General features: G+C 35.8%; 1 protein-coding gene across 6 annotated transcripts in view; it reads left to right on the top strand.

Moving 5' to 3' along the window:
- The window catches only part of KLHL24 (kelch like family member 24), a 43,862-nt gene that overhangs the window by 13,967 nt on the left and 14,900 nt on the right, over positions 1–14,995 (top strand). For 5 of the 6 annotated variants that reach the window (XM_058556248.1, XM_058556249.1, XM_058556244.1 and 2 more), the window contains 2 exons: positions 12,053–12,237; positions 13,217–13,335. In XM_058556248.1, coding sequence (XP_058412231.1) covers positions 12,053–12,237; positions 13,217–13,335 — 304 coding nt within the window. Of the gene's footprint in view, positions 1–1,458; positions 1,551–12,052; positions 12,238–13,216; positions 13,336–14,995 lie in introns of those variants that run through there. The other variant, XM_058556250.1, reaches the window with a different exon arrangement.

The following is a 14,995-nucleotide window of genomic DNA, read 5'->3' as shown; positions in this document are numbered from 1 at the left end:
AATGTACTGTTCCGTAGTGTTATATTCACGTTGTTGTGAAACTAGGGGTTATTTTTATTTTCCCGTACCATCTTTACTTTTCCTATCAATTTCCTATAGCATCGCTCTCAAACCACATTTTTAACTTTGATTTTGATTATCATTGTTTTGGAATGTGACTAAAATTCAGCATATTGTGAGATCGCATGTCTAAAATCTACAATAGTTTGGAGATAGTAAGATTTAATCTGTTTCCTCATATGTATAATGAGAATGATGATAAATAGTGCTTACTTTACAGGTTTTGTCATTGAAACTACTAAATGCAATAATCCTTAATGTACTCAGCATAGAAAGTAATGCATAGAAACTGCTTAAAAATTATTAGCTATTGTTTATATAGTATAGTGTAGATCTGACCCACTTTAAAAAATCTTCCAGTACTTGACAGTCTAAACTTTTTATAAATTGCATAAAATATAGGGTAACTATTATTTCAAAAATTAATGTAATATTTCTTTGTATTAGGGTTCGAGTGCATTTTTTCCTTCAAAGTCAGCTGACTTATGTCAGTTATATCTCAAAACTGGAAAAAAATCAGCTGACTTCAGTTAAAAAAAGTAATTGTTTTATAAGAAAGAAATATAAAATATTTTACTCCGAGTTTTTTAACAAAGGACAAAAAACATACAATTTTATTCTATAAATATACTGATTTTTTTTTTTTGAGGACTGTTTAGAGGCTTGGACTAAGCTTAAGAATGTGGAAAGACCAGGGTTTTTAAATGTATTAAGAAAGCTAAACAGTTTGGGGGCTGTTCCAGAACTTTTCTGGATACACAATATTCCTCTAAGGGGAAAATCACACATTTCCCCTTGTAGCAGAAGAATGGTTTGGGGTCAAATAGGGCTAATAATACCTATCCCATATACCTCATAGGATTAGAATAGGGACTAAGGGTTATATGTTATAAAATCAAAATAAGTCATTTGTTATTAATATTTATAAAGGTCTGACCTGAATGAAATCAGATTGCAGCCTAAGGGTAATTAGGCTCAGATAGTAAATAGATAAATTTCCTGATTCACTTAATTATTTCATTTACAAAAATTATTTTACATCCAATTTTTAAGGGAACCAATCCATTTTGTACAGTGAAACACACCTATATATAAGATTGCAATATCACCTTTCTTTAGGAGGCAAGTAGAAAAAAACCAAACTATGGTTATATTGAATTTGCAGACTATTGTAAATATAATAGCAGATATTTATTTTATGTAGACATTATATGAGGACTGTAAGGAGGAATTTTTTTTGTAAATGTTACAACTCTGCCATCACCTTCTGTCCCTTATATTCTGAAGTCTTGCACTTACTCGTTACTGCATGTTAGTACCAGTCACTAGGAATTTCATTACCTGAACAATGTGTATTATTTGTACAGGTTCTCATCTTTGTGAAATACTCCAAACTTCTTTGAAAGAGGAGTGATGTCTCCACTTCTTCAACTGCAGTTCACTCCTCTGACTTCTGCTCCAGTCACTCTACTGAAACTCCTCTCAATCAGGTCATCACTGACCTTCTATTTATTATTTGTTAGCCTCTTTTCAGTCTTTATCCATCTTGATCTCTCTTTAGGATTGGACATTATTAATTGCTTTAATTCCTCTTGAAACTCGCTCCTCCTTTACTTCTGGAATACCATTTTCCTCATGGTCCGTTTACTTCTCTTTCTCAATTTGATGTTCTATATCTAGTCTTGGAAATGTTGATACTCCCCTTGGTTCACATCTCGTTGTCTTACCTTATAAACTTTCCTAGGTGATCTCATCTATTCTCATGGTTTTAATCACCGTGCACGTTATTCACTATCAACCTGTTATCTCCAGCCCAGACCTTTCTCTTTCATTCATTCATTCAGCCACTGTTTCTTTTTTTAAACTTTTACATATATATGTATTTTTTTTCACTAGAGGATGCATCTTTAAAAAAATAATATAGGCAAAATAACATCACACTTAAAGTTAATAATTCTTTCATATTATCTAATACCTAATCTATATTCAGATTTCCCCAGTGTTCTTTAATGAACCTAGATCCAGTGCAGGAGTATGCATTGCATTTGGTTATTTCCATGAAGTCTCTTTTATTCCAGAACAACTTCTTTTTTTCATGATTCTGATTTGTTGATGAGCAGGTTGTCCAGAAAAAATATTCCACCTTCTGTATTAGTCTGGTTGCTTCCTTTTGGTGTCACTTAGCTGCATTTAGCTATGTTTCCTGGAAATTAGAAGTTGGCTCCACAAGCTTCAGCTTGATGGAGACAAGTTAAATATTTTTGGCTAGAGTCATCCAAGGTAACATCACGTTAGGAGACACAGCATATCTGGTTGTCCCACCATTAGTGATGCAAAGATTAACTCTGGATTAGGGTGATGACAGTCTGATCCCACCACTGAACAGTTAGTTTATACTCCTCACATCAGCCAATATTTCTTTAGGGTTTATCCTGTGCTAAGTATTCTCCAGAGCTCAACCCATAGTGGATATTCTACCTACATATACCACATGTCTCTTAAATGACAGAGAAAACCCCAAGGTGTATCCAAGAGCATGAGAGGTTTTGATAATCTGCACTGTCAGTTGTAAACCCTTGGGTGCATGGAGGAAAAACAGCGGAGACCAATCACAGAAGGAATAAAGCTTAGGAACAATGGTTGTCTTTTTTTTTTTTTTTTTTTTTTGCTGGGGAAGATTTGCCCTGAGCTAACATCTGCCATCAGTCTTCCGCTTTTGGCTTGAGGAAAATTTCGCCCTGAGCTAACATCTGTGCCAATCTTCCTCTATTTTGTATGGGGTCACCACCACAGCATGGCCTGATAAGTGATGTAGGTCTGTGCCCAGGAACCGAACCTGGGCCTCCAAAGCGGAATGTGCTGAACTTAACCACTAGACCATGGGGCTGGCCCCAATGGTTGTCTTTTTATTAATATATATTACGCCACTTTAAATCTCTTGGACTGATACATAATACTATTTTTAATAAACACCAAGTGCAAGCATCATGATATATTTAGAGTACTGGCTTCAGGATCAGACAGGCCTGGATTAAAATCTGGCTGTACACAACTAGTTAATTCCATGACCTTGGGCAAGGCACTTTAACTTCTCTCTGTATCAGTTTCCTCATGTGTAAAAGAAGCATACTACCTGCCTTTAAGATTGTTGTGAGGATTGGAAATACCATATGAAAAATGCATAACCTAGTATTTTTGTTTGTTTGTTTGTTTTTGTTTTTGTGAGGGAGATCAGCCCTGAGCTAACATCAGTGCTAATCCTCCTCTTTTTGCTGAGGAAGACCGGCTCTGAGCTAACATCTATTGCCAATCCTCCTCCTTTGTTTTTTTCTTCCCCAAAGCCCCAGTAGATGGTTGTATGTCATAGTTGCACATCCTTCTAGTTGCTGTATGTGGGACGCGGCCTCAGCATGGCCAGAGAAGTGGTACGTCAGTGCGCACCCGGGATCTGAACCCGGGCCACCAGTAGCGGAGCACGCGCGCTTAACCGCTAAGCCGCTGGGCTGGCCCAACATAACCTAGTATTTGACACAAAAATGCCTAATAAAAATTCTTGCTGGTTTCATGAGGAAAATAATCAAAATACATTTTAAATTTATGCTATACTTTCACAGAATAGGAAATGTGGTTTGAGAGTCAGAAATACTTAGTATCAAATAGTGTATTTTAAGCATAAATTGTTCATATATATATGGGAAAAATTGATGTTCTTTGCCACACTCCATTGAGCAATAGGGATAGCTAAGATTTAATAAGCTCATTATTTCGAGGTTGGAATCAGTTAAGCACTTGTCTCTTCTAATACTGTCTACTACCTCTTGTCTAATAATCAGTTATTATATAATGAATATAGGAACCTAACTGCCATAATGAGGACAAGGTTCAAGTTCCTATTGGAAACCAATTGAGAAGACTAAGATAAACTTTTTTTTTTTAAGAAATAGTGTTTTAAGATTGTTTAATAAATTCCTTCATTCCTTACTTTATAGGTGATAATACAGAGGCACAGTTAAGTGAACCGACTTGCTCTTGGTCACAAAGCTATTTAGCGGCAGGACCAGGGCTAAAATTCAGTGTTCTGAATTTTTTGTTCCAGTCTCTCTTAACAATATTCTACTATATTATAGGATGCATGTTTATATGCATGTTTGTATATGTTAATTCATTGTTATTTTGAACTCAAACATTTTTCCATAAAAGTATACATTGTAAGCCTCCCTCTACTTGACCCTTGGTATATTAGTTCTCCTCCCCAAAGGATACGTCTGTTACCAGCATTTAGAACTCTTTTTTGGAAATATTCTTTGCATATAGAAATGTGTATGTGTGTATTTTTATCACTTAAAAGTATCTTGGGGGGCCGGCCTGATGGCATAGTGGTTAAGTGTGTGCGTTCCGCTGCGGCAGCCCGGGGTTCGCAGATTCGGAACCCGGGCACGCACTGACGCACCGCTCGTCAAGCCATGCTGTGGTGGCATCCCATATAAAATAGAGGAAGATGGGCACGGATGTTAGCCCAGGGCCAGTCTTCCTCAGCAAAAAGAGAAGGATTGGCAACAGATGTTAGCTCAGGGCTAATCTTCCTCACAAAAAAAAAAAAAAATCTTGGAAATTGTTCCACATCGCCACATATAGGTCTTTTCTCTTTCTTTTTTTTTACTTTTTTTATGGAAATTTTCAAATTCATTCTTTTTTAAGAGCTGTATAGGACCCCATCTATGGATACCATAATTTATTTGATCCATCTGTTAGTGATGGACATTTAGGTTATTTCTAGATTTTTGCCATTGCAAACAACACTCAGTGAATATTCTTGAAGATATATCTGCATATATACACTGGTAATTTATAGCATGAATTACTAGAAGTGGAATGCTCAATCATAGGATATGTGCATTTTTAATTTTGGTAGATACTGTAAAAATTGTCTTCCAATTTATATTTCAACCAAAAATATGAAAGTACCCATTTCCTACTCCTTTGCCAACACAGCATATTATTAGTTTTTTTAAATCATTGCTACTCTGGAAAGTGAAAATGGTATAATTTTAATTTGCATTTCTTTTTTTTATTTTTTTTAATAATTTTTATTTATTTTTTTTTTTCCCCCAAAGCCCCAGTAGATAGTTGTGTGTCATAGCTGCACATCCTTCTAGTTGCTGTATGTGGGACTCGGCCTCAGCATGGCTGGAGAAGCAGTGCGTTGGTGCGCACCTGGGATCTGAACCCAGGCCTCCAGCAGCGGAGCGCACGCACTTAACCACTAAGCCATGGGGCCGGCCCTGCATTTCTTTTTAAATGTAGAAGATTGGGCATCTTTTCCTAAGTCTGAAAACTCTTTGTAGGTGTTTTTTTTTCTGCAATCCATTGAACTCTAGTATATCAGAATTCTGATTACAAGTAGTTAAAACCAGCTCACCAGTTTAAGCATAAAAGGGAGATTTATTAAAAGGGTACAGGAGTCATTATCTTGTAGAACCTAAGGGTGAAAATTCAGCGAGACCTCAAAGAAGCCTGATATAGGCTACTGAAAAGCTGTCAGAAACCACGCTGTGCCCCCTCTCTGCCTCTCGGTTCTGCTTTTCTCTGTGTTTCTGCATCAGTCTCTCTTACTAATCTGGCTGAATATGGCCACTCATGGGTTTTAGGTTTCTGTATTACTCACTTAGCGAGACTGAATCTGTTCCTCTCTTGTGGAGAGAGAATCTCTGATTCAGCCAGACAGCCTTCTCTGGACCATTACCTATGGCCATGGGAGCAGGATCCTATAGCAGAAATGTGATCACTGAAAATCTCCTCCCGGGGCCGGCCCCGTGGCTTAGCAGTTGAGTGCGCGCGCTCCACTACTGGCGGCCCTGGTTCAGATCCGGGGCGCGCACCAATGCGCTGCTTCTCCTGCCATGCTGAGGCCGCATCCCACATACAGCAACTAGAAGGATATGCAACTATGACATACAACTATCTACTGGGGCTTTGGGGAAATAAAAGGAGGAGGATTGGCAATAGATGTTAGCTCAGAGTCGGTCTTCCTCAGCAAAAAGAGGAGGATTAGCACGAATGTTAGCTCAGGGCTGATCTTCCTCACACACAAAAAAAAACAAGAACAAAACAAAAAAAAAAAACGAAAATCTCCTCCCATACTAGGTTGAGCAGAGGACCCAGCAGTGGCTATTAACAGTAAGGTGTGATTTTTTTTTTTTTCCTTTGGTCTTTTTTATTGTTTGTTTTTTCTGATGAGGAAGATTAGCCCTGAGCTAACATCCCATATGGGACACCTGCCGCAGCATGGCTTGATAAGTGGTGCATAGGTCCATGCCCAGGAGCCGATCCTGTGAACCCCGGGCTGCCAAAGCAGAGCGCACAAACTTAACAACTACACCGCTGGGCTGGGCCCTCCTTTGTTCTTTCTTAACATGGGGCAAAGAGGAGGAGGATGGGGTAATTTATGTTAATTGGCGAAAATTTAGAGAATGAGATAAGCAAAAAATATCACCCATATTCCTGTCTCCAAGATGTAATACTGTAACATTTGGATTTATCCTTCACTTTTATTCTCTATGAATTTGTTATATTATATTTTTTTTTTTACAGAGTTGTAATCTTTTTCATAGTTTGCTTTTATCTTTCAATAGATGGTAAACATATTTCCATGACATGAAATCTACTACAATATACCAGAACCATTTCCCCACATTTAAACTCATCTTGGTTTTTTACCAGTAAGTGAGATGAACATCTTTGTGGTATTTAAGCACATCTGTGATTAGTTCCTGATGATAAATTCTTAGATAATTGCTGATTTTTAAAAGTAAATATTTTGAGTCTTTTGATCAGTACAGCCATTTCCTAATAGAACCCATTCTGCCTATTCCAGTTTCAGATGGAAAGCCTGTGTCCTCACCAAGTTTAGAAAGCCATAAGGTTTATGGCTGGAGTAGCTTATAAGGGGTCATTTATACTGACAAATTCACCATGATCCAATGATTCCTCTAGGCTCAGCAACTTTTTCTTTTAATACAGTAAGAATAGACTATTAGGGGCAGATTTAACATTTACTATGAGACTGATAACTCGTTTATCTTCTAGTCTTTATGTATTTACTTGCAATAAGAAATGGAACTGTCAGACAGACTAGATTTTTTTTTTTTTTTTTTGAGGCTTAAAACAAACACAGATTTATCATACTACAGTTCTGAATGTCAGAAGTTCAAAACGTATCAGCAGGGCTGCATTCCTCCTGGAGGTGCTAGGGAAGAATCTGGTTTCTTTCCTTTTTTTGATTTCTCGAGGCCGCTTACATTCCTTGGCTTTTGGCTCCTTCCTCCATCTTCAAAATCAGCAGGCAGTGTAGCATCTTCCAATCTTTCTCTCAACTTCTATTGTCACGTTACCTTTTAACTGACCCTTCTGCTTCCCTCTTTTTTTTTTTTTTTATTGCAGTAACATTGGTTTATAACAGTGTATAAATTCCAGGTGTACATCATTATGCTTCTATTTCTGCATAGATTACATCATGTTCACCACCCAAAGACTAATTAATTACAGTCCATCACCACACACATGTGCCTAATCATCCCTTTTGTCCTCCTCCCTCCTCCCTTCCCCTCTGGTAACCACCAATCCAATCTCTGTCTCTATGTGTTTATTTGTTGTTTTTATCTTCTACTTATGAGTGAGATCATACAGTATTTGACCTTCTCCCTCTGACTTGTATCGCTTAGCGTAATACCCTCAGTGTCCATCCATGTTGTCACAAATGGCTGGATTTCATCGTTTCTAATGGCTGAGCAGTATTCCATTGTGTATATATATCTCATCTTCTTTATCCATTCATCCCTTGATGGGCATGTAGGTTGCTTCCACATCTTGGCTATTGTGAATAACGCTGCAATGAACACAGGAGTGCATGTATCTTTACACCTTCGTGTTTTCATGTTCTTTGGATAAATACCCAGCAGTGGAATAGCTGGATCGTATGGTAGTTCTATTCTTAATTTTCTGAGGAATCTCCATACTGTTTTCCATAGTGGCTGCACCAGTTTGCACTCCCACCAGCAGTGTATGCGAGTTGCCTTCTCTCCACATCCTCTCCAACACTTGTTTCCTGTGTTGTTAATTATAGCCATTCTAACGGGCGTGAGGTGATGTGTCATTATAGTTTTGATTTGCATTTCACTGATAGTTAATGATGTTGAACATCTTTTCATGTGCCTGTTGGCCAATCTATATCTTCTTTGGAGAAATGACTGTTTAGATCTTTTGCCCATTTTTTAATAGAGTTATTAGTTTTTTTTGTTTTTGAGATGTATGAGTTCTATATATATTTTGGAGAATAACCGCTTATCAGATATATGGTTTGCAAATATCTTCTCCCAGTTGTTAGGTTGTCTTTTCATTTTGTTGACAGACTGGATATTTTAAGTCAGTCTGTCCAGCGTATTCTCTTACTATGGGCAAGTCACTACACGGGAAGCCAAAATTTTCAAAGGTTGTTTTGCAAGCACGAAATCCAAACAAAGAGAGTTAGTAGATCTTTAGGACCAGAATCCTCTCACCTAGTTATAGCTTGTGGAAGTCTCACCCACCATAAAAATATTCTTACCAAAGAACCAATAATGTTCAAGTTAGCTAAGATTCTCTTTCCTTTAGACATTAACAAGAGTGGGTACAGGAAATGTTTGCCTCTGTGGTTATTATTTACTCTTTCATTCATTCATTTACTTATTGCTTTTAAGGCTGACCAATCCCCTCTTTTGATATGTAGTTCTTTCTTTAGAGAAATTAATACATTGAATTTAGTAACTATCATGTCTCATACACTAGAGAGCCGTTTAGTCTCTCTGGGGCTCAAAGTCTCATATCTCTATTTTGGTTTGATGGCTTGATTTTCAGATGTTGCTGAGTCTTGGAATGGTGAATAGACTATATCACTAACGTCTCTCTCTTCTCCCTTCCGAATTCCCACTATATGAAACACACTGCCTTTCCTATTGTGTTTTTCTAATATATTCAGTTACTCTTCCCATTAGCGAAGATCATGTTTTGACCCCTTTTTGTTGATGAAAGTTTGGCAGTTCACCTGTCTCTGACATATTTGGTATTAATAATAAGTAGGTTTGTTATTTCAGCCAGCAAGTCCTTTGAGATTCTTAACCTGGTAATTATTATACATTTTGTTAATTTGGTTTAGAATATCCTGTGGATTTATAACTATTTTATTTTTCACATAAATCAAAGAATGTGATCATTTAATTTAATCTTTTCTCAAATTTGTGATAAAAGAGGATGATGATTTTTTAAAAATAGTTACCATTGTCAAAAAAAGATACTTTGGTTGTCATGCTTTCATAGGAACAAACAGTGAGAAAGTAACATTCACTCTAAAAAATAGATTGCATGAGTATTTAGAATTTTATTCATCCTACACTATCATCTTGACTGCCTTTTTGTTCTAGTTACCATTGTCAGCTTGTCAACTTAAAAGGCAAATTCACCTATTTTACCCTCAAGTCAGTTTATTCGGGAATAGCCAAAAGAATTGCAATTCAGGATGTGCATGTTATGATAGGCAGATCTGGAAAAGAAAGGAGGGGAGCTGCTTTTATAGAGAATAAGGAGGAGTATGGAGGAGCTGTTCTAAACAAAAGTCCATTGAGGGAAAGGAACAGTTCAGGGCCGCAGCAGCTTCTGACTGGGTGAGCTGTGGCGCTTCTCATTGGCTGGGCTGTTGCTGGGTTGGGAGAGAAGTCTCCTTCAGTAGTAAAATAGTTTTACTTCCTGTGGAAGATGCAGGCCTCCATCTCTTCCTATCTGGAGTAATTGAGGAAGTATGGTATAGGATAGGGTGTGAGAGCTCCCCCTACAAGCCTTCCGGACTCCAGTTTAGTTGAGGTTTCTCTTATTTGTTTCATAAGCTGGAGTAACTTATTTCCCTTAAGGCAGTCATCTCCCTGCCTGAGATAAGTATTTTTCCAAGCTCAAGAAATAAAAATAACTGTTTTTGTTGGGTTAACAGTCTCTAATGAGAACACCAGACTTGTATCTAATTAAGTTAAAAGCCATTTGGTTGCAAATAAGACCTTCAGTACAGGCAAAGCTCCTAGTTTGCTGATCCTTTCAGATAAATGCACACTCCACTAGACACTGAAATGATCCTTTTATTTAGTGGGGCTAAATATTTTAGCCATTAGTTTTTCATGCTATTGTTGCTTCTTGTTCCAAGGTACAAAAACAGACAATATATGTTGATTGGGCTAAGAAGTCTTGAAAAAGGCAAGCAAGTTCAAGCAAAAGGAAAATATAAAACAAGTAAAATGCTATAATGGAAGTATAAAACAAAATTCTATAATATGTAATAATTACCTTGATTTTACGTTAAAACAATTAAGAATGATTGAAATCCAGTGACAGTGTGTAGCAGTTTTTGTTTTGGTCAATCAATAAATAAAGCTTTGAGGAATATCACCATGGATTTGTCTTAGAGGTACTTTAAGTGTAATTTTAGGAAATGATACTTCTGTAGAAAGAAGGATAAATTAGTCAGTAATTATACTACTAAGTCTCTGGTGCTACCCTGTATTTCAGTATTTTCATTTTGGAATTATTTGGAAAATAGTAAATATTATTGATAGTATCTGAGTTCTTCTGATAATGTGTTACTAAATACTAGGTTAGGGTTATATAAGTTGATGGGTTCCTAGAAGTAATTTTTATTGCATCTATGGGCAGAATTCTTTTCTATAATATATATTTCTGATTTGATAATGGAAAAAGTATGCCTGGTGTGAATAAGTGAATGATTGTTAGTTGAAATAGATGTAAATAAGTGTAGCTAGAACGTAGGAGCTCTGTTAAAGGGATATAGCAGTATTGCTTAATTTTGGTTTTTTCTAGTGTAATTGTGAAACATCACACTGCCTAAAACTATACAAATCCGTATCTGCTGTAGTCTTTTTTCCCCTCCACGTTTAAGTAAGAGAAAAGGGATTGTTAGCATTTTTAGTCATGAGACTTAAAATTGTAGCAACCGTAGAAGGCAATTACTAGACTTTTTCATTTTAATTATATTTGTGAAAAAACGTAAAAGCCAAATAACTTTAAAATTCCAAACTATCTATAGAGCCTTATGAACAAAAAAAAAGGTTAGATAAACTTTTAGTTTTTCCTGTCTCTCTTAAATTTAAACTACAAAATGAGAGAAGCCAGTGATTAACACAAACCTTAGGATGCTCTTAGTCCTCTCAAAAGTTGTTTTTTCCACTCTAAAAATAGCCCATGCTCATTATCGTTTGGAAAATTTGTGTTGATAGAAGGGAGGAAGCCACACAATCCAGAGATAACCATCATTAGTGCTTTGGTATATTCTTTCCAGACACATTTTTTACATAGTATTGATCGGACTTTCTGTACAGTTCTTCATCTTGCTTTTTTCCTTTAACATCCTTTGTTGTAAACTCTGTTAACATTTTTAGTGACTGGCCAACATTTTGAGTTGGATTACCTTAATTTACTTAACTTTTAAAAAATTATCTTAAAAAATAATTTCTGAACAATACATATACTCCTTTAAAGAGTACTTAGATTATACTATGAATCAGTTTTTTTTAATAGAAAAAGTGCATTATCTTACCTTGTGTGGTTATACATATGTGAATTACTGCAAAATTTGCATTTGAAAGTCATCCTTAATATTACCAGGGTTTCAATTGAGTTAGAATCTTCGGACTGCTTTCCAATTTTTAAGGCAAAACTCATAGAAAAAAATACACATTGAAATTTTCCACGGAAAAATGATGTCACTAAATCCCTCGTAAATGTTCTCAAAGTAAATAGTTGGCAGCCTGTGTTATTTGACACACACCCAGAGAATAGACTTAACTGTTTACTTTATAATAGTGTTCCACTTTCTTTCTGACAATGGTTTTTAGAGTTTTAAACAATCTCTAGTGTATTTTAATTTATTATTTATACATTCTTATAACAATTATTTTAGGTCAACTGGCTATTCTGAGGTGATAGTTGTCGTTGGAGGTTGTGAACGAGTTGGAGGATTTAATCTTCCCTACACTGAGTGCTATGATCCTGTGACAGGAGAATGGAAGTCTTTGGCTAAGCTTCCAGAATTTACCAAATCAGAGTATGCTGTCTGTGCGCTAAGGAATGACATTCTTGTTTCAGGTAAATAAAGATTAATTACAGTATTTACTTTTAATTTGAACACAGCTTGGATGTTTTAAATGATAACAGTGTCTCAAAAGAAAACAACGAAAGTGGATATGCCCACTTTAGGCAGGTCAGTTTATATAACAGATAAAACCGAGAATGACTTTTTACTCTTAAAAACAGGCGCAGAATTATGTAGAATGATTTACAAAAGATCCATCAGAAAATGCCTTTAGTCATACCATATTTTAAATGCTCTCAAATGCATATAGAATATGGTATAATTTTTAAAACTTTTAACTGTTTACTTTGTTTTAAGGAACACAGTAAAGTATGCAAAGTGAAAAGTACTCATAGAATTAAGCATCTCTAATCCACCCATGTTTTTTGAAATCCTCCCTGAAGTTTATGAAATAGGATTTTCCTTAAAATTCTTAATTTGAACTTCTTTTATAATATGTGATATGTTACCTCTAAAATCAAACAGACAATAAAATGACAGACTTATACAAAGCATAGCTGTAGTATCCCTGGTCTGAAGTCTGTTAATTGGTTAAATAATTTTACCAGCTTTGCAGATTACTATATTACTACACATTGAACAATATAACAACACATACTTTATTTTGTACAATGGTATCTTTTTTAAAAAATGAGTGATTTTAAAAAATCTTTTTAGAAGAATTCTGTTGTTTGGGTACTTCTAATGTCTGACTCCTGCATTAACAATTTTATACATTTATAAAGTTCATATTCTGCATTTTATTATTTGGGACCTATGATTATTATTTCTCAAGATAACAATTGGCAGTTTAAATCTGCTCTGCAGAACTATTTCCTTTAAGCTTTGAGAGGGTCCTTGTTTCATTTACTGAACTGAATTTTCAAACTCTTGGACTGGGAGAATAAATCCCATGTTTTCATTATCTGTGCCTTGGCCTAGATCCTTTGGTGATATATATATTATTGTATGTGCATTATTTTGCATTTCAAGGTGGAAGAATTAATGGCCGTGATGTCTGGATTTATAACTCACAGTTAAATATTTGGATCAGAGTTGCTTCTCTAAATAAAGGCAGATGGCGTCACAAAATGGCTGTCCTCCTTGGTAAAGTAAGAGAAAGTACTTTTTATTACTTTTGCTGGTACATTTCCAAAATAAATACCACAGTTGAATCCTTCATTTTACTCATCCTGTGAGTATTTTGGATTTAAATTGTATTTCCTTCCATTTCTAACCTCAATAGATAAACTGAAGATATAAACAATTTGACACTGTACTTTTGAATGGGTATTTTGTTCTCCCAATTTGGAATTCATGGCAGTGCAGCACATTTCTCTTCTCATGCACCACTGGAGTCTAAATGCCTGAGAAGCATTGGAAAATAAAGGAGTTACATCAAGGACAAAAACAGGCCAATGTCTAATCCAAGCAGTCTCTTTCCTTTTACTGACTCTGGCAGTCAGGCAGAGATATATTTATCTAGAGAAATGTTATTTTATCTTTTTATTTGGTCAAGTAGGGACAAAACAATTTAAAATAAGTGTTAAGATAAACTCACCAACATATTTTGAAGAAAACTTACTGCGGCTAATAAATATTAGCTAAATATATAATTTAGTTCTGAACGATTCGCTGTTCTTAGGAACATGAGAATCACTTGTGGACTAGTGCTTTCCTAACTTGTTAAAAGCAACTACACCCTCGTTTTTAAAGTTAAATCTAATATAAAAATCCATTACCTAAAACAGATAAAAATACAGTGGTTATACCAAGGGCTAATTTGGGCTCTTTAGCTTTTCCCTGCCTCCATCTCTATCAGGTCCTCCAAAGCACTCTCAAATTAGTGAACAATCTAAGTAAAAGCAGCATACCTGCTTGCACATGTATTTTTGACTGGTTCCCTAGTACTGCTTTCTAAACAGATTACTGCCTCTTAGGCCTCCTGTGGAGACATTTTAGAGCCACCATGAGAAAACAGAACTGCTCTGGTTGAAGCAGAGATGGTGCCAGGAACCCTTCCCACTCAGCCTCCCATCAGTCCTGTTCCCCTCCCCCACCCCCTGAGAGGCTTCTTGAAATCTCGATACTATAGAATACTGGAGCTTCTCAAAGCACATTTTGAAAGCTACTGTTAATTCCTAAGGATGTTGATCTAGTGTGCTGCCACTGTCTACAAGGCCAATGAAATAATGAGGACCTTGAGATAGATGTAGTGGAAATAAAGTATTAATAGAATATTTTCTAAAAGCACTGTTTTGTCAGTACTTACTATATTGTAGTTTTGGCAGCTATGCCTCAAGAATGACAAAATATTACTGGAGAGGGGTGGGTAAAATAAGGGATTGGAAAGAGATGAAGTCTAACTAAAAAATTATAATTATTTAGTCTGGACGTACAAAGATAATGAAAATTATTATGTCTCAAATACCATATATGGATTGGTGAACACAAATTTATTTGACAAATATTAGTATACTTGACTTGAAGGTACCCAAAACTTGGAAGCACTAACTTAAGAAATAAAAGGACTTCTTTCTACCTTACACAACAAGTAGTCAATCCATGGAAACCATTATCCTAAAAATTACAATGTAGGCTGAATTCAAACCTATAACATTATTTAAATTTATAAATGCTCTCTGTTAAAGAAAGCTACGATGGTTTGGAATATAGAATCTTAGAGCAGGAAGGAATCTTAGAGACTATTTAATGTAACTTTTTCAATTTGTAGAGAAATTGAACCCAAAGAGATCAAGTTATTTGCCCAAA

The sequence above is a fragment of the Diceros bicornis genome, chromosome 15 (genome assembly GCF_020826845.1).
Source record: "Diceros bicornis minor isolate mBicDic1 chromosome 15, mDicBic1.mat.cur, whole genome shotgun sequence".
NCBI classification, from domain to species: Eukaryota; Metazoa; Chordata; class Mammalia; order Perissodactyla; family Rhinocerotidae; genus Diceros; species Diceros bicornis.
The sequence above is the reverse complement of the archived record's forward strand: the minus strand, read 5'-3'. Positions and strand labels throughout refer to the sequence as shown.